Source organism: Festucalex cinctus, chromosome 21, assembly GCF_051991245.1.
Source record: "Festucalex cinctus isolate MCC-2025b chromosome 21, RoL_Fcin_1.0, whole genome shotgun sequence".
Lineage (NCBI taxonomy): Eukaryota > Metazoa > Chordata > Actinopteri > Syngnathiformes > Syngnathidae > Festucalex > Festucalex cinctus.
In genome coordinates, this window is record NC_135431.1 from 2,237,346 (window position 1) to 2,256,778 (window position 19,433).

General features: G+C 43.0%; 2 protein-coding genes across 6 annotated transcripts in view; both read left to right on the plus strand.

Annotated features, from left to right (window-relative positions):
- The first annotated feature begins 268 nt into the window (after positions 1 to 268).
- ptrhd1 (peptidyl-tRNA hydrolase domain containing 1) lies at positions 269 to 1,482 on the plus strand. Its single transcript, XM_077510893.1, has 2 exons — positions 269 to 502; positions 1,209 to 1,482. The coding sequence occupies exons 1-2, from the start codon at positions 290 to 292 to the stop codon at positions 1,377 to 1,379; spliced, it is 384 nt and encodes a 127-aa protein (XP_077367019.1). The 5' UTR covers positions 269 to 289; the 3' UTR covers positions 1,380 to 1,482.
- An 837-nt stretch (positions 1,483 to 2,319) lies between these two features.
- Positions 2,320 to 19,433, plus strand: part of ncoa1 (nuclear receptor coactivator 1) — a 240,715-nt gene continuing 223,601 nt past the window's right edge. For 3 of the 5 annotated variants that reach the window (XR_013281095.1, XR_013281096.1, XR_013281097.1), the window contains exons 1-12: positions 2,382 to 3,756; positions 8,533 to 8,713; positions 12,418 to 12,523; positions 13,805 to 13,971; positions 14,054 to 14,160; positions 14,264 to 14,441; positions 15,049 to 15,231; positions 15,322 to 15,414; positions 15,706 to 15,846; positions 16,123 to 16,270; positions 17,254 to 18,145; positions 19,013 to 19,240. Coding sequence is in view for 2 of the 5 variants with exons in the window: in XM_077509872.1 (XP_077365998.1) it covers positions 12,435 to 12,523; positions 13,805 to 13,971; positions 14,054 to 14,160; positions 14,264 to 14,441; positions 15,049 to 15,231; positions 15,322 to 15,414; positions 15,706 to 15,846; positions 16,123 to 16,270; positions 17,254 to 18,145; positions 19,013 to 19,240 (2,226 nt within the window). In the remaining 3 variants the exon portion in view is untranslated. Of the gene's footprint in view, positions 2,348 to 2,381; positions 3,757 to 5,849; positions 5,911 to 8,532; positions 8,714 to 12,417; positions 12,524 to 13,804; positions 13,972 to 14,053; positions 14,161 to 14,263; positions 14,442 to 15,048; positions 15,232 to 15,321; positions 15,415 to 15,705; positions 15,847 to 16,122; positions 16,271 to 17,253; positions 18,146 to 19,012; positions 19,241 to 19,433 lie in introns of those variants that run through there. The other 2 variants (XM_077509872.1, XM_077509873.1) reach the window with 2 other exon arrangements.

The window sequence follows — 19,433 nt, forward strand, 5'->3', positions numbered from 1 at the left end:
CCTCACTGCTTAAACTATAAAGATATAAGATAAGTATATTAATATTTAACGTTTTTCTTTATTTGAAAAATATATTTGTAATCGTTTTAAATTAAAAAATATATATATGTTTAATTTTTCTTTCTTTCAGGATTTTACTGAATTCAACAGTTTTTAAAAAATGTAATTGAATAGATATGTGCAATGTTAGGTAACGGTCGCTTGATGGCAGCACCACCATTGTGTTCATCAAGCGGTCATTCTTTTTGACCCGGAAGATAAACAAACATACACCCTTGTGGAGAAACAAATGGCTGCCTCGGGAGCCGCCGGCTCCCCGGGCCGCCTGGTCCAATACGTGGTAGTCCGCTCGGACCTGGTCCACAAGCTGTCGTGGCCGCTGGGAGCCGTCATTACGCAGGCGTGCCACGCCGCCACCGCCGCCGTCCACCTCCACTACGCCGACGGGGACACGCAAAGTTACCTGGCCGAACTGGACTCCATGCACAAAGTGGTGCTCGGCGTGAGTCACTCCAAACTCCATTTGACTAATATCGGATTTCAGGCTGCTAAGTTGTTTAAAACGCGTATACGATAGTTTTACCACTTCATATGTTTTTGTTGCGTTTTTTATTTATAGTAAGTATTGTTCGGTGACAACTGATCTCATTTTGTTGCTAAAATAAAAACAAACAAACATTTTTTGCTGCTTAATTAATATTACATTGCGCATTTCTCTGTGTAATACTTTAATTTAGATGTACTCCATTTTAGTATGAACGTGTCACAAGTGTGGTGCAAATAGAGCCGAACCGTATTGTCACATCTAAAGATTGTTAGTTACTGAAATTGATTTTTTTTTTTTCATTCATTATTATTCTTAAGGTATGCAACCTTAACATGACTGTTTTACGAGGTAGTTTAGCATGGGTGCACTAGAACCGCATAAGATTCATTGGACATATTGACATGGCTGAGTTTTAAATTGAATATAGTCATTTTCTTTCAACCCACACTGATAAAATTAAGAGTAAATATAACTTTGTCCTGCATGTCCTGAATGTATTAATTGCATTTTATGAATGAAATTTCTAAACCAAGAATCCATTGTATTTCGTCCGTTGTCTATGACATATTAAGATATAGTGACTGCTGAAGTGACTCACCAAAAGTCACAACTTGTTTCCACGACAGCTTATCAAACTAAATTGTCACTTGTGTTCCTCCAGGCTCCGGACGAGGCCGCCCTCTCGGGCTTATCGGAGAGCCTGACCCAGGCCGGCGTGGCCCACAAGCTTTGGATTGAGCAACCTGAGAACATCGCCACCTGCCTGGCCCTCAAGCCGTACCCCAAAGAACGCGTGCAGCCGTTACTCCGCAAGTTCAAGCTCTTGAAGTGACCTGACGCGATCGACGTCTTGCTGGGAAAACTCATGACGGCCGTTGTTGCATGCAATCCACCAGTTTTCCCGCTTGAACTGAACACATAAACAACTGAAGTTCTGCTTCTTCTGTTTATTAAATTGCCTGTATTAAAATACAATACTAAAATTAATATCTAATTGCATGTTAAAAATAATTTGTAATATTCTATATAGTCACATACTAATCAATCAGAAAACTTAGGGGAAAAAATAAACGGCTATCATGAAAAATGACGACTCAAAAAGTGACTCTGAAACTTGGAATTTTGCATTTTTGTGACGCTATTGAAGGCAGAGGAAAGATTTCAGAGGTCCACGTCAAGATCTTGTCCCGCTAAAGTCGGTGCAGAATCCAGACCGCAACAGACTCGTTTCGATCAACGCGACTCTCAGAGGAAGAGAAGCAAGTAGTAAAACAGACCGAAGTCCAGATGTCAGCGTGTGCGGCAATTTGCATACAAAGTGTGGTCAATGATGTTTTCAATGAACACATCTTAATTAATCATTCATTTGAACATTTTCTAGTTGTCATTTGCCAAGTGGGAGTACAAAATAGGAGAGCCAATTATGTGAGAGTCCGCCGTCCTTTTCAGACGCTAAATAACTGGCGGATGTGACATCTGTAAAGATGACGATTATCCAGGAGTGCTGCTGAGGTATTGATGAGCCAGGAAGTGAACAATATTTTACCTATAATAAATTTGATATTTTCATTATTTTTCACGTACAAGTAGTACCTTTTAAAACAAACAAACAAAAAAACATTTTGCAACTGGCTGTCGACTGAAAAATGACATAACAAGGGCTCAGGTAACCAATCACAGCTCAGCTTGTGAATGTCACATGACCAAACCTCGAAAACAAGTGAGCTGTGATTGGTTACTTGAGCCCTTTGTGATGTCATTTTCAGTCGACAGCAAGTGTTGCAAAATGTGCTTTTCAAGGTACTAATTGTACGTGACAAATAATGAAAGTATCAAATTAATTACAGACAAAATATTAACTTATTACTGCTATAATGGGCTCAATAAGTGAAGTACCCATTTAATATTATTGTTTCCAATGTACTCGTGAGTATTCTTCGGATTCTATACGAGTCTTTAAATGTACTTCAAACTTAAGATTCTGTGATACTCGTAAGTAGATACCATTTACTCAGGCACGCGTTTTTAATTAATGAGTTTAGGTACCGTATGGTTAAAAATGCAAGTTCTAAGTAAGTGTGTCTTAGGTAATGGTGTTTAATAAGATATCGGATTCGAAGGCACTACTCGTACTTGACGTTTAATCAGTGCTTTATTTATATACATTAGAACCTTTGAAACACGCAGTGCGCTATTATCACTTTAAAGTATTTAAAAAAAGAAAAAAAAAAGAGCGAGTGGGACCGTACAATCAAAATGTAACCCTGCTAAATAAAGAACTCTCTGCTAGGGACGGCAACAAAAAAAAAGTCAGCCTTCTTGCGTTAGAAATGTCGATATATAAATATTTTTGGATGTAATATTGCATTAGCCCAGGTAATGTTCTCATGCTTCTCGTGAACGCGCACGCAGGCTCGGCGCGCGCCCTCGCAGCCCTGTTTGTTTGTGTTGGAGCGAGAGAGAGAGAGCGAGAGCGAGCTTGGAAATGGCGGAGAGCGCCGAGCATAGTGACAACTTGGCTTCGCGAACTGGGCCACCGCTACCGCCGAGCAGTCTCGGCCACGCACGGGAGTGACACGCCGAGCCGCCCAACCACCACTACCACCAGTAGCAGCAGCATCGCGGGGAGAAGGACTCAAAGGCGAGCGGACGAGGATTTGTTTTGGAGGGGGGGTCCAGCGCGGTGTGGGTGCTTGCGTAGTCAGGCTGGCTAGCTGCGGCTAAGCTAACTGACGTTGAGGCTCGCTGGCTTCGAGTCGTGTGTGATTTTTTTTTTTCTTCTTCTCCTCCACGCAGGCTTGTTTGTCAACAGACGCCGATGTTAACTTGTTAGCCAGCTTGCTAACACACAACCATAAAAAAAAGGCACCAACTTGCTTTTATTTGGATGTTAACATGTCAGCCGCCGCGGAACGAGTGTAAAGTTACCCACGTAAAGTTAGCAACAAGACATCCACACGCACACATAGACATAAACGGGGCAACGTTATCCGTCACGCAAGTTAAGTTAGCCGCTTGGAGCTAACTCGGCTAACTGGCTGTTGTTGGACGCCCCGCAACGGCGGGGAGGCGCGGCGACTTCTCATGGGATGTAGGAGAGGGGACAAAAAACAAACAAACAAACAAACAAAAGAAGAAGAAAATAACAGGATACGTGGAGCGACGAGAGTACACCGGGGGAGGCGGACGTCTGCTTGTGCCAAAACAAGGTAAGCCAATTTGAGCTAAGGTGTTGTTGACAGTCACGATGGGCTGCGGCGCGGCCTCCGCTTGCTTTGCTTTGGCCGCCGTGCGCGTGCACGTGTTGTGTACGTGCGCGCTCACACGCACGCGCCGTGTACCATTTTTCGCTGCCGTTGGCCCACCTGTAAATTAATCAAAGACTCTTACGTAAGCGCACCCGAGCGGCCTCAGGGTGTCGCTGCCACCAGAATGGTTTGTTTTGTTTTTGTCCCCCCCCCCCCCCCCCCCAAAATCTTCCTTAACCTGACTTTTCTTGACCTCCTTTTTGTCTCGCTGTTGTGGTTACCAGGCTAATTTATGCTAGTGTGGATGACATACATAGATGCTTCTACATATGCATGTGTGCATGGAATTAGCATTCGCTAATTGAGCCATTGGGCACCTTAATTGGCTTGAGGAGCTTCCTAAAGAAGCACTGACGGATTGTTGTGGACATGTGTTTGATGACGTCCGCTTAAAGGCTAGTAGGCTAACCCCCAGAACCTGATGTGCACTAAAAGACTAATACCCGAAGACCTGAAGCAGACATACATTTGCCTTAAAGACGAGTACCGTAAAACCTGAGGTAAACTTACAGATGTGTGTCTCAGAACCCAAAGTACACTTACAAGTACCTTAAAGCCTGAAGTACGACTTGTCTTTGAACCTGAAGAACGGTTTAACACCAGTATAGTACTATTTAAGACTAGTATCTTAAAACCTGAAGGACAATTTGAGATAAGTGGGTTGCATGGTGTCTACATGTACTAGAGATGTACACCACAATACTTTGCCATAAAAACTTCTTTACATACATCTTAAAGAAAATTGTATTAATCTAATGCAAAAAAAAAAACTAGAATGTTTACAGTATAATCTAACAGGGCATGAAAATAATAAAAATTAACTGGAAATATTCTAAAAGAATAAACTTATGTTATCAAAAAAAGTGACAGCTGATTTTGAGAATTTTAACTCTTCTTTCAAAGCAAACAGAATATTGTCTGCTTTTACTACATATATACAATGTGGTTACCCACATGAAAGATTGCATTCCATTCTTTCATTAGAAAAAAAACTATGTTTCTACGTAATCCGTTCTTTAGCAATCACCATTTGAAAATAGGTCATTTGAGCGACATTGAGCGAAAATTGAAATAAGGAGAAAACAAGCTTTTTGTGAAAAGATGCATTTTCATTCACGTCGTCCTTGAAAACGTTCCATTTCATCAGATTCCGTCATGTTTCAATGTAATGTCATACACTGGCAGCCCATTGAAAAGAGAGCCAATGCTGCCAACTGCTGGCCATAGTTAGCGGGTGTTTTTTGATTCCACAACCCATTGGCCAGGCAGCGCTGCACTTATATGTTGCACTACTCATTGATAAAAAAAAAAAAAAAAAAAAAGGTAGTTGACGACGTCATTTAACGTTTATGGCGGCATACGTCGTGATTTTACTAATCGTTATTAAACGTTTTTGGCAGTCAAATAGTTAAGTACATTTAATGATCCTAAACCAGGCTTCCCCATTCCAAGTCCTCACGGGCCGGAGTCCTGCAAGTTTTAGATGTTTCCGCCGAGCTTGCTGATGATATGAAGCAGGTCGGACGGGAACATCTAAAACCTGCAGGACTCCGGCTCTTGAAGACCAGGCGTGGATCAAAAACCCGAAGTACACTTAAAAACCTTTAGAAACTGAAGTTCACTTAAGAGAGATAAAAAAAAAAAAAAAAGACGATACCACACTTGGGGAGCAGTTCCTGTCACCTTGGGGGGGGGCAGTTAGGAACAGGTACCTTTAGAACCTGAAAATCACTGCATCATCATCACCATCAAAGACGTCAAATACAAAGGTTGTGTTTGCGCGCTACGGCTGACTTGTTTTTTGTCGAGCGCGTGTTGATTGATTGCGTGTGTGGGAACATTCTCGCGGGGCCTGTTGAGGTTAAGACGTCATCAGATCAACGGGTCGAGCGCTCCGCACCAGAAAGGGCCGCGAGCGTTCCTCTGCCCTCGGAGGCAGCGACTTCATCCCACACCGGGACTTGTTTTTTTAAATTTTTTTATTTTTTTTGGTTGTTGTTTTGTGTGCGCGGCAGCTCAAAGCACAAAATCGCGGCAGTGAGCAAAGTTGAGTGGGTAAGCGATATGTGCTGTGGAATTCCGCCACGCTAATCTCTCCAAACAGAAAAGGAGGTGGGGGGGGTTCATCTTGTGAGGTTGTTTGAAGTGGATGATCCCTCCGCGGCGTCCAGTCGTCGTTTTGGGAGATTTACTGTCGCCTCCTGGGATGGAAATTTGGCGTGGCTGGTGATTTTTGTTGTTGTTGTTTTTGTTTTGTTTTTTGTCATCCTTCTCAATGACAATGTCGTCCATTTCAAAAGGAAGCATTCCTCATCCCCAGGTGTCGTTCAGCGAGAACGCAGTCGGCACCTGCTGCCAGGTCACTTGACTCCAGGAAGTCGTCTGTGGTCGAGTGTTGGCAGCCAGTATTCACGTCTCTGCATTTTTTTTAATTATTTTTTTTAATCAACCTGCTCGACTTGTATGCATATATTGTACTGTTTAATAATCCAGAAGACAAAATTTGGTTTCACGATTCAGAAAAATGTGATTTTCAAAGTGAGGATTAATCAAATTAATTTGACTTACTGCTACTATACAGTAGTGCAAAGAAATAATTGACTGTTATACACAGAAGGAATGAACAGTTGTGCAAAACCATTTGTGAAATCTGACGTTGATATCCGTCTTGACTGAAGACCTCCGGACCACATGACAACCACGCCGTCCTCGTGTGAACCTGCCATAGATGCGTTCTGCATTATTTATACGCTGCAGAAACATGCGTGCTACGCCTGCACCGGATTCCGCTGGTGCGTGAATCCTGTAGGATTTGTTTGTTTTGTAGACCAGCCAAAAAGGTCATTGTGCCTCATAAATGTCATCTCTCTCTCTCTCTCTCGTTTTTTTTTTCTTTTTTTCGGTCGTATCCTTGGAAGAAGGCTGGATGGTTATATTTGTGTCACGCTTTCCAGCCCAGTGAGCGCCGGTCGCACAATCAAGCGCTTTCATAATGTTCGAGGCAGGCCAGAGCTGGCGTAGTGACCATTCGCCTCTTGTAGGCCGGCTGCTGCTGTTGTCTTGTTGTTGTTATTGTTGTGGTCCGCCCACTCCATTTTGGATTCAGTGTGACACTCAACAACAACAAAAAAAAAAAACACCCACAAGAACACAAAGCCACAAAGAAGAAGAAGAAGAAGAATGTCCGTCGCCGTTAGTCAAAGGGCGACGCGGTAGGAGGAGAAGAAAAGAAAAGAAAGGTGAAGGCAGCGCGAAACGCATCCGGGCCGTCGAGAGACCGTCGACGGCTGTGGCATAAACATATTTGTCGTGAATCGCGACGTCTTCTCTCCAAAAGCGTCCACGTTTGTGCTCAAGCACAAATAACAAGATGAGAAGTGGAGAAGCGCTTGAATGGTTGGAATGTGCTGCCAAGCCAGCGACAAAATATAGATTTGATCTTACACAATGTCCCTCTATAAATATATATTTACTCTGCTTATAAAAAAAATTGGGATATTGAGTAGGGCTCAACCGAGATGCATTTTTTGAGGCAAATACTGACTTTTGTCAGGGAAAAAAAATAGAGATTCCTAATTTAATCTGCTAATTATGTTTAAAAAAAACTTTATTAGTAGTGAAGGACGCTGATAACCGATATTTGGAGCCGATATTCATTTTTCACTAAAAAGGGAAAATATTAGCATCAAAATTTGGGAAAAAATACAAACTCCAACTCTTATTTATTCATTTATTTTTTAATTTTAAAGCATACGTTTATTGAGCAACTTTTTGGGTTAGTAAAATATTGGGAGTTTTTTTTTTTTTTTTAATCTTAGTCAATAGACATATTTTTAAAAAAATCTAACAAGTTCTAGGATCTTGCGGGAGCAGTAGCATGTTTTCAAAAGTTAAAAAACAACAAACAATTGTTTTCGACACAAAATAAAGTCTTCAAAATTTAAAAATATGCAAAGTATTAATATTTTACTTATCTTAGTTTAAATTTCAAACAAAAACAGAAGATGCAGGGAGTTCCCAGGGTCAACAAAAATGAAAATTAAAAATTTATTTTTTTTAAATTTACATTTAAATTAGTTCCCTGAAGTTAACACTTAAAAAAAAATCTATTATCGGCCATATGATTCTTCAAAATGGTAGATGCCAATTACGTCATTATCGAAGATTATCAGCACTTGTTTCATTATTGTGAGTGAGCCTGTCAAAACAAAACTAGCGATATTAGTAGTACGTGATCTCATCTGGTTGATTTGACTGCATACTTTTTGTTGATGTCACAATGAAAACATTAAGTTTGCAAGTTGAGCCACTTTGTGCTAAAAATGTTGCTGGTGCAGACTGAAATGCGTGCAAGACGGCGTGCAAGACCCGCAAATCTGATTATTGGCCATCTCGTCAATCCAAACGAACGCGTCATCGGTGGAAGACCCGTTTGTAGTGTTGACCTCTTCACACAGCAGAAACGTCCCTCAAGGTAGAGAGATAGCGTAAACTCAATCATATTGTCCGCTCCGACCCTTTCCCGGGCTCGCAATCGTTGATGCGATTGCGTCTGCTCGGCTAACCTCTTTATCCAATGACCATAACGCAAGCGTGACGTCACGCACTATTTTGTGCTTGTGTAGCTCAGTTTGTTTTAATTACAATGACGTCGTCCATTCTCTTGTTCCGTCCCAGGTGCAGTTTTTTCCCTGCTTGCGCCCGCCATGTTGCCATGTGACGGGGGGGCTGCCGAGCGACCGTAACCGTCCCGCCTAGTCGAAGCCCCCCGCCAGCCCAACGCCGCTGACCGCCGTCTCCTTCTTGCCCTGGACACGGCCGGCCGCCACATGACTCAGCAACTGCTCACCTAGACCACGTAGGTGGCGACGTGCGCCTCAAACACAGTCGCAAGTACACGCAGAACAAAATCACATTTTGCAGCCAAAGTGAAGGGATGGCAAACGTAATAATGTCATTAGTTAATTAGGCCGGGCCGATTATCGGCGCCGATATTGGGCATTTTGACGAATATTGGTATCTGATTTTTAAAAAAATCTGACGGCCGATATAAAGTCAATCTAAAACCATTTTAATCACAGGCAACTATATTTGTTTACATTTTCAGTTAACTTTATATAAGAGATCCTGATGACCCTGGGAACCTTCACAACCTTTTGTTTTTGTTTGACTAAGATTTCGGGGATTTAGAAATGTTTACCGTACAAAACTAGAGAGCGATGGTATTTCCGTATGTTTCCATTTCACGTTTTAAGACGTACTGATGATGAAGAGCTTCCTGAACATTTCGCTAGAAATTTAAGGATGTCTAATTGTCTATTGTCTAAGACTTAAAAAAATAATGGCAAGCTGGCTTTCCCTCCATTGATGAAACCGTGAGCGCGCTTGACCCTCCCTGCAACCGATCGGAAGCATTCGTGTGAGTCTCGCGATCGGTGTCGTGCGAGCGGGGGAGTCAACGGGTGCAGCGTAGCCCCGTTTTGGCTGAGGCCGACTATACATTCCATATGTTCTATATCCGAGAGGGAGGGAGGGACTCGGCAACAAGCGACTGAGCCAGCCCCTTCTCACGGTATGCACGCAGCCCACCCCCAGTTTTTTTTTGTTTTTTTCCCCAAAAGCCCTCTTTCTGTTTTTTTTATTTTTATTTTTATTTTATTTTTTATTTATTTATTTTTTTTTTTTTTAACAAACACAAGCAATACATTTGCGTAACAATAAACGATACCAAATTTCTTCTACATATTTTTAAAAGAATTTTTTTTTTTTTAATCCATTCAAACTCCCAAAAATTTCCAAAGTTAAACAAATACTACAAGACAAAAGGTCAAATGTCGTGCCTGTAATTCATCCATAAGCATCAAAGGACCAGAAAATAAGTTATTTTATCTATTGTACTAGCGGCTGCACAATATATTGAAAAAATATCGATATCGCGATATTGGCCCTCGCACCATGCATATCGCAAAAACATGCAAGAGTTGCTTATTTTGCCGCATGAAATTGTATTTTTTTTTCATTAGATAATAAAAAATGTAATTTCTTTAGGTACATGTTAAATATCGCAACAATATGGATATCGTTATATTCAGCAAGTATATTGCATAAACGAATGTTTTTCCAATATCGTGCAACACTACATTGTACTTTTTTTAAATTAATTAGGGATGTAACGATATCCACACATCACGATACGATATTGCGATATGAAGGTCACGATACGATAATTATCATGATATTGTGGGGAGGTTGCTGATACAAAAAAAAGGTCACAGTATTGTAAAAAAAATAAAATAAATAAATAAAAAAATAATAAAAAAATATTGAGGCACTTACTTGCTCATGCAAGCACACATTGAGTTCCTCCACATATTGACTCGGTTTATATACATATAAGGGCCAAAACATGCCTTGTGAAAATTAAATTGCACTAAAGAAAACTAGCCACCAGAGGGTGCTAGAACTGCACAAATGGAAATCAACTGACTTTTTAAAAAAAATTTCATCTGCTTTTTCTGGTTATGAAGGTGCCATTGTATTTTATGGCAATATCATCATTTTTTGGTTTTCCCCTCCAGTTATGTTAGTCGGCTCTATAGAAAGCAAAGCAGGCAGGCAGGTTCATCTTCCCAGGCGCTGCCTCACATTCCCAAGCAGGGCCCCAAAGGAGCTTAAATAATCCAGTGGGAACGATTTGAAAGTTTGAATGTACATTGAGGAGATTAATAAGGACAATGTCTTAAGTGTGTGAGTGTGCGTGCGTGTTCCTTCCAGGCCAATGACAACCAGGTGGTCTTTCCCCCCCGCTCGCCATACATTGCTGTGTGTGTTGGCGGATAGTGCAATCGGTAACAAAGACGTGGAGAGAGTTGAGGGGAAAATCGGGCATGTATATATGTTTCACTAGGGCTGTGCAATCAATTTCAGTTATTACACTCCACAATTACTAAATCTGCGTAATTGTATAAAAAATTAAAAAAAAATTAAAAAAAAGATTGATACAAATTTTTGAGTTGTTTGAATTTATACATTTGCACATTTTTCAATTTTTTAAAGAATGAAATAAATTTTGTTTCATCCAAATGAAACTTGCATAATTATGTTTCAAAGAATTTTTTTGTCTTTATTTTTATTATTTATTTATTTTTACATTTAACAATTTATTGTTTTGTACCAAAACATAAATGATCGTCCTAGTGCACATGCTGCACTCCAATGTCATTTTTTTTTGGTCAACATAAATAAATAAATACATAAATACATTAATTAATTAATTAATTAATTAATACGATATTATTATAAATTCAGTTTGGTCCAAAAGGAACTTACATAATTATAATACATTATTATAATTATTTCCATTTTTTCTTAATTGGGCTTAATATTTTGAAATGGTTCAAACATTTTTTTTGTTTTGTACCAACATAAATTAATTAATTGCTATCAACGCACCAAACGTGACCTTTGACCCTTTTGGAAACGTGCTCGTCTTAAAGAAAGCGAACGTATACGTGACGGACTCGCACGGTAAAAGCCTTGAAATCCGACAATTCGATGGGGGGGGGGGCAGCCATTGTCGCAGCGACGCTAATCCCTCCTGACGAGCCTTGTTTGCATCCGACCTCGGATCACCTCCTCTGACACGCTACGAACACGCAGCGTCTAAAAAAGGATACGCGTGCATTAAAGACCCTCGTCCTCGTCCTGCCATCCGCTTTTGCTGCAATCAAGTTGAAACACATTTTCGACGTGCGTGCTTGTGTTACGTACGTTCCGTGTTGGGAATTGTGCAAATTGTCGTCCTTCACTGACATTGTGGCGCTTTTGAATAACGGCTTGCCTGGGCTGTTTGTTGGCCCCGTTTACAAATGAGACGCCCAATTGGACAAATTCAAGTCAAGCGCTACCGACTCACGTTTCGTTACTCAAGTCAGTCCAATACTTGAGGATTGTAAGCATTTTTGAGAGTGAGAAGTCCTCGTCGCTCTTGGGGTGGCAGTGTTCATTTTAGCCGCCGCTTTTAAATTTAGGCTCTGTTTTAGTCCAATTTCAGTCACGCTTGTTAGTTTTTAATCAGTTATTCAACCTCATACCGTTTTTATTTCGTCAGTTTGTAGTCGACTATATCCTCCTGACTACCAGGGAAAAAAAATATTGTCCAATCATGTTTATTTTGATATTCTCCAATCTTTGTAAAGTAACTGAAATACTGCAAAATAATTTTTTGAAAAACAAAAAAAAGTTATTTGTAAGCTATGATGTGTCCACTACAGAGGACATTTTTTTCAACTTAAATGTTAGGCTCAAATACAGTTAAAATAATTCAAACACTTTTTTATTTTATTTTTTATTATTATTATTTTTTTTACACGTTTCACTGTAAAATTAATCCACGTCCTGTCTTTCCCATGTGTTTGTGCATGTTGTTTTAGTCTGGTGAAAAATACAAATTTGTCTTGAGGAAATTATTTTTGTTTCGTTTTCGTTGACGGAATTAAACGCTATTGGGTGGTGGCGTTGTTGCTAACGATGTGTCTTTTTTTTCTTTGCCATAATTTGCAGGTCAGTCAAATCTGAAGATGAGCGCCGTCGGGGAAAGTCCCCTTGACCCTGAGACGGCCGAGTCGCGCAAGAGGAAAGGCTCGCCATGCGACACGTCAGCGCAAAGGTCATCTCCAATATGCCATATTGACATCACATTTCATGTTTTACATTTCTAATATGGCGTTTCTATGTCTTTACCCTCAATTTCCGATATTTACGTAGGTCATAGCTACACCTCGATTGTAGCGTTACATCCTATTTGATGCCAACGCATGACAAATTACCATATTCATAATATTATCCTTGTTCTCTACACTCTCATTCATTGACTCCCACAACACTCACCGGGCCTCCTCTCACATTTAAAAAGCCACACACATTCAAAGTCATAGATACGAGAGTGTTGAATTGATTAATTAAAATTGAATGAAGCTAAATAATTTGTATCCGATTACACAAGCACCTCTAATGCACCATATTTGCGTCATGTTTGCTGGTGTGTACAATTGCAATTTTGCACATTGGCCGGACACGATGTAATGTTTACAAATGTTTGATATCTGCACACCAAGTTCACACGGTATTTGCGTCTGCACCTGTAATGTAGGATATTGACGTGATTTTTGACGTACCTCTCGTGTGCCACCCTGAGGATTATGTTGGCCCGGGGAAGGTGTGTGCAGACGGATCATCAGATCACGGGTTAGCCAAAGTTTAGCCGAAGGACACTCACACGCGCGCACACTTGTCGGCTCCCGGAGTCGCGGCGTCCGCTCTCGTCAGCCTTTTTAGGCCCAATAGCTGATGTAAGCTGATGTAACATCCCGGCTCGGATTTCCAAAAAGCAACCAGTGACCTGCGCTTTCACGCTGCGTCCTCCTCCTCACCCCTTCCTCCCTCCCTCCCTCCCTCCCGCTCTGGGCCACCATGCCTGTGTGTTTTGGCCGTCCAATGCACTGACCTACTTTTTGCTGCTGTTGTCCTCGTATGCGCGCACGCACGCACGCACACACACGCGCGCGTTTCGTTTTTCACATTTCCCACATTCCCACACCAGTGCACAGTCGTTATCTATCGATCTATCGATCTATATTAATATTGTGATGTTCGCACAAAACTTTACGCTTTTGCTCGAAAGCAAAGAAAATGTCTAGTAGGACATCTGAACTAGGGACCGACATCATAATTCTTGAGTAGTCACCGATACCACTAGCACTTTTGCTACCTAAGATTTCCTTAAAAACAAAAACAGATCATTTTAAAAACAAAAACCTATTTTCATCTCAATATCGCATTTCCCCTTAAGATGTCATGACTTTGAATTGCTGAAGCGGCCTTTCTCAGGTCCGTACGCGGCACTGAACGTGCATCCGTTGTGGTGTTGTTTTTTTTCCCCCCCGTCAAGCCTGGAGAAGCGGCGGCGCGAGCTGGAGAGCCGCTACATCGGCGAGCTGGCCGAGTTGCTCTCCACCAACATGGGCGACATCGCCAGTCTGAGCGCCAAGCCCGACAAGTGCCACATCCTCAAGAGCACCGTGGACCAAATCCAGCAGATGAAGCGGCGCGAGCTGGGTAAAAGCGCCACGCCGGAAGACCCTCAAATGTGTTCCTCAATCGGCCGCTGACTCGCACGGGCTTTGTCTCGCCGCCACAGAGAAAGCAGCTCTTCGCTCTCCGGATGACGCGGTGCAGAAGAGCGACGTCTCCTCCAGTAGCCAGGGCATGCTGGAGAAAGAAGCCCTTGGACCCATGCTGCTCGAGGTGATCATATACAATGACACCCCCCGTTGATGTCATCAGATACTGGAACTGTTGTGGCGGCAGTTGACCGTGTCGCAACTTTTGCATTTTTGCTGGCATGCAGGCTCTAGATGGCTTCTTCTTCGTGGTGAACCGCGAGGGACGCATCGTCTTTGTCTCAGAGAATGTGATAAGCTACCTGGGTTACCCTCAGGACGAGCTGATGATGTCCAGCGTCTACAGCATCCTGCACGTGGGAGACCACAACGAGTTTGTCCGCAATCTGCTGCCCAAAAGTCTGGGTGAGCCGTCATGTATTTACATCATTTTTTAATGTTGCGGCTCTAATGTGTTACATTGAATGTCGATACTATATTAGTATTTTGTTTAACTCATTGACTGGCAGCCATTTTCACTGAAGCAACCCCCTTCACTCCCTGCTGTTTTACTGGATTTGGACTGATTTTGCAAGGCCCATAGAATATCGTATTCTATTGCTAGATAAACATGGAAGCTACCAAAAGCAAGTTTAGAGTCTCTTCTTTCATCAAGAAAAAAAAAAAAATTCTATCTGTTTCTGTTTAGCAGCAATTAGCATTAGAATATAGCTAAGTTTCATCATTATTCACAAATCCGTTTAAAACAGTGGGGAAAAGAAGTTGTTGCAACATGGCCCTGGCTGATCTCGTATACTCTGCTGCCACCTGCTGGCCGTTTTTGTAATAACTACCATAAAAGAAGCATAAAAAAATGTATAAATACGTCTTTGGGAGCATGTTAATATTTAAAATTGAACGTATTTATACATTTTTGGGAGTGATTGGGATAAGAAAAGGGGCGTCACCACCATTTAGGAGAAAAAAAAATCCCGGTGTGACGAACTTGTAGCTTTGTGTGCGTGCGTTGCAGTGAATGGCGCGCCATGGCCTCAGGAGTCGGGCCGCAGGAGCAGCCATACCTTCAACTGCCGCATGCTGAAGAGGCCGCCCGACGAGATGGACTCGGAGAACCAGGAGGCCCGGCAGCAGTACGAGATCATGCAGTGCTTCACTGTATCGCAGCCCCCCGCCGCCACGCAGGAGGAGGGCGATGGTGCGGAGACGCCGCGATACGTTTTATTTTTTATTTTATTGTTTTCTTTTAAATCAATCAATCAATCAATCCCCCCAATTTGTGTTCCAGACCTGCAAAGCTGCCTGATCTGCATCGCCTGCCGGATGCCTCGTGCCCAGCCTGTCAGCACGGAGTCTTTTATCACCAAGCAGGACCCCGCAGGTGACATCTGACACTCAGTGGTTGTTTTGCAAAGAAGGCATCTCTGAACTTTAGATTAAAACAAAAACAAAAACAAACAAACAAACAAACAAATAGATAAGGCAAGTCATCATTGAAACATGTCATGTTCATAAAAACATGTGCACAGTGACTTTCCACACGCACGATTTGTGTGAATGAAATCGGAGATTTTATTTGAAGTCCGTATCGACCGACCCGAGATGAAATTGTTGCGATGAAATGCAATTAAACAGACGTATGTTTGTGTGTGTGTGTGTGGGGACCTCTCAGGGAAGATCATCTCCATCGAGACCAGTGCTTTACGGGCGACCGGCCGGCCCGGCTGGGAGGACCTGGTTAGGAAGTGCATCTACGCCTTCTTCCAGCCGCAGGGCAAAGAGCCCTCCCATGCCAAAAAGCTGCTACATGAAGGTGAGAGTCCTTCAACTTGCACCTTTCGATCGTTGGCTTGGAATATGTGCAGCGCTGCCTGGTCAATGGGTTGTGGAATCAAAAACACTCACTAACTATGGCCAGCATATGGCAGCATTGTATCTCTTTTCAACGGCCTGCCGGTGTTTGAAATGACAAAGAAACATGAAGCAATGTGATGAAATAGAACGTTTTCAATGGTGACGCGAATGACGCAATCCTGTTGCTGATTCCCGATTTCTGTTTTGCCGCGCTCGTCCCGACGTCTGCGGCCAGTGATGAGCCACGGCACCGCCATCAGCCCGCTATACCGCTTCGCCTTGAGCGACGGCACGCCGCTCAGCGCTCAGACCCGCTGCAAGTTCTGCTGCCCCCCCAACCCAGACGTTCAGCCCTTCATCATGGGCATTCACACTATTGACAGGTACGAGCACTCAAATTGAGTGAATATTGAGGGTTATAATATGTATCGCATTGTCACTGTTTGAAAATAACAAATTGAAACCTATATTTTGAGCAGAATGTCATTTTATTTTCATGTTGCTTTTAAAGGGCGAAATCGACCGTAAACATTTCTTGACGTTATTTATGTGACCTCGCTAATCTAACCATGACAATCTGACTAATATTACGTTTGTGGAATATGAGTTACGCAGCAAAATCCAGCCATTATCCATCTCAGGGCGGCCATTTTGCCACTTTGCTGTAAACTGAAGATGACGTCATAGTTGTTCAGGGCTCAGGAAACGACCAATCACAGCTCGCCTGTTTTCTGAAGCTGAGCTGTAATTGGTTGTTACCTGAGACGAGGCCTGTGCAATTAATCGAAATTCAATTACAATTTAAATTATGACACTCCACAATTACAAAATTAGCATAATCGTAAAAAAAAAAAAAGATTATTAATAGTAATTTTGAGTTGATTAAATATATATTTTTAATTTTTTTTTAATTCTTAAATTTTAAAATAACTTATTTTTTTCATTCAAAAGGAACTTGCATAATTCTAGTGTTTCAAAATTGTTTCTTTTGTCTTAATATTTTTCACTTTTTGTACCAAAAATTAAATGATCATCTTAATTGTGATTTCAATTATTACCCAAAATAATCGTGCTTTAATATTTACTTCATAATTGAGCAGCCCTTCCTCAGACCTAAGGAACTGTGATGTCATTTTTACTCGATGGCAAAATGGCCACCTTCTGATATTGATAAAAACTGCTGAATATTGCTGCTTAACTCGTATTCCATTAACACAATATTAAGCACAATACCATATTTAGACACTTGGGGCTGCATAGAATATATTATTGGCAAGATTTTTTGGGGGGGGGGTGGGGTTGATTTCCCCTTTAAGCCTAATGTTGGCATATGCAGACCGACAAGCTTGTATTTGGCTTTCCGCAGGGAACACAACACTGGTAGCTCTCAGGAAAACACTAACCCCAGCCTTCAGCCAACCCTGGGCAAGCTGGCCCAGACGCCCTCGCCGGTCCTCGCTGCTGGCAGCAACTCCAAACAAACCTCAGGCCCCGCCGCCGCCTCAGCCTCAGCCTCAGCCTCAGCCTCCTCCGCCCCCTCCGCCTCGACGGGGCCCCACCCCGGCAACAGCGGCGCCTCCCCCCAACGACTGAACGCGGCCGCCGGCTACCTGCCGCCCGGCCGGCCGCGTCGCCAGCAGGGCAGCAGCCCGTCGCCTCTCAGCAGCCCCGCCGCCGCCGCCGCCCCTACCTCGTTCATGTCGGCCGCCGCGTCGCGGGCCAGTCCCGGGCTGGCGGGGAGCCCGCGGGCGCCGGGCCTGAGCAGACAGCACTCGGGCGGCGACGGCGGGTCAAAAGCGTGCTTGTCCAGACAAGCCGGGACCCCCGCCGCCTTCTCCTCCTCCTCCTCCCGGCCTGGAGCGGAGGGAGGGGCGGAGGACCCCGTCAAAGCCCCGCCGCCCTCGACCACGCCGTTGGCTCATCTCAGACTCAATCCGCCGCTGGACAGCAACGGGACGGGAAGCGACACGAGCGACGCCCGCTGCGCCTCGTTGCCTCCGCCCAAACCGTCTCCCGCTCCTCAGTGTCCCGCCTCCCACAGCACGCTGACGGAGCGGCACAAGATCCTACACCGACTGCTCCAGGACACCAACGACTCCGCCGCGACCGCCTCCTCGTCCTCGTCCTCTGAGGACGGCGGCAGAAGCCAGGTGGAGATCAAGAAAGAGCTGCCATCCAGTCCCGCTCTTCAGCGATCCACTTCCAGAGAGCCGCAGGACCACCAGCTGCTGCGCTTTCTGCTCGACACGGACGAGAAGGTGAAAGTAACAATTCCAGCCCAAACTTTTGTTTTTTTTTTCAATCATTAGTACAGTATGTATGTTATACTTTAATATACTTATTTTTTGTATTTTTTTTTATTTCATTTATATTACAGGTATTATATATTTTATTTCATTTAGTTTTATTTCATTTTCATTTTTTTATTTTTTTTTAATATACTTTTATACTATGATATACGTTATTATACTCCACATATTGCAGACAATACGTTCCAGACCCACACGCTCCAGGTGAAAATCCACATTGACACCATCTGGCAAATGAATTTTTTTATGCTTTTTTTTTTTTTTTTTTTTGCCCCTCCCATACATTTTAAATGCATTCTCCATGTTGCGCACACACTTTTTAAAGTATTCCTTCCATCCATTTCTCACGTTTTTGCTTCTTTAAAAAAAAAAATAATAATAATTTTTTGGGGACTGGGCAAGTACCAATTTCAGGTTTTGGTATTGGGTTGATTGCCTGCTTTAAATCAAAGGTATCAATACTTGCAACGGCGTATCAGCTGCCCTCTTGTGGCCGCTTTACTAGAGCTTGGTATCGATTTAGATTTCCAGAATCGATTTGAGTCACGATTCAAATAGATTTTCGATTCAGTTGAGGTAAAAAAAATATTTATATTAAAGCCTGGGGTGCTAACAGAAATTAGCATCAACGTTGCAGTAATTATACACTTTCGAGCAACTGCTTCTTTAGCACACAAGCGCAGCAACCCATAAAGGCAATTCTGAATATTTTCGAGGCGATGTCCAACATTTGCAAATTGTTGCTGTTCTCATCCGGTTTTTGCTCCCAACCTCCAAAAACATCTGTGAGCTCACAAAGCCGATATGTCTTTGCAGGACTTGGGAGACCTGCCTCCTCCTTCGGCCCTCAGCCTGCAGACGGTTCGGGTGAAGGTGGAGAAGCGAGTCGCCGGGGAGGCGTACGCGGCGGCGGCGGTGACTACCGGACCCGCCTCCAAGACCGCCGCCGCCGCCCCGGCTTCCGTCAGCCCCAAATCGAGCCCCGTGGGCGACAGGCGGCGAGAGAGCCGGCGAGACAGCCGCCGGGATAGCCGAGACTCCACGGTAACGTTTTTGTCAGCTGACGTTGGCCGCGGTGTTCAGAATTGAAAACTCGTGAAAAAAAACTCAAATTCAATTTTTATCTTTACAAAACTATAATTATAGCAAAAATGTCCCTCGTTTAGTCTTTGGTAATTAATTGAATGCATGAGCCTTTGGGAATGATTTGAAATGTGATTATAAGTAGATTTATTTT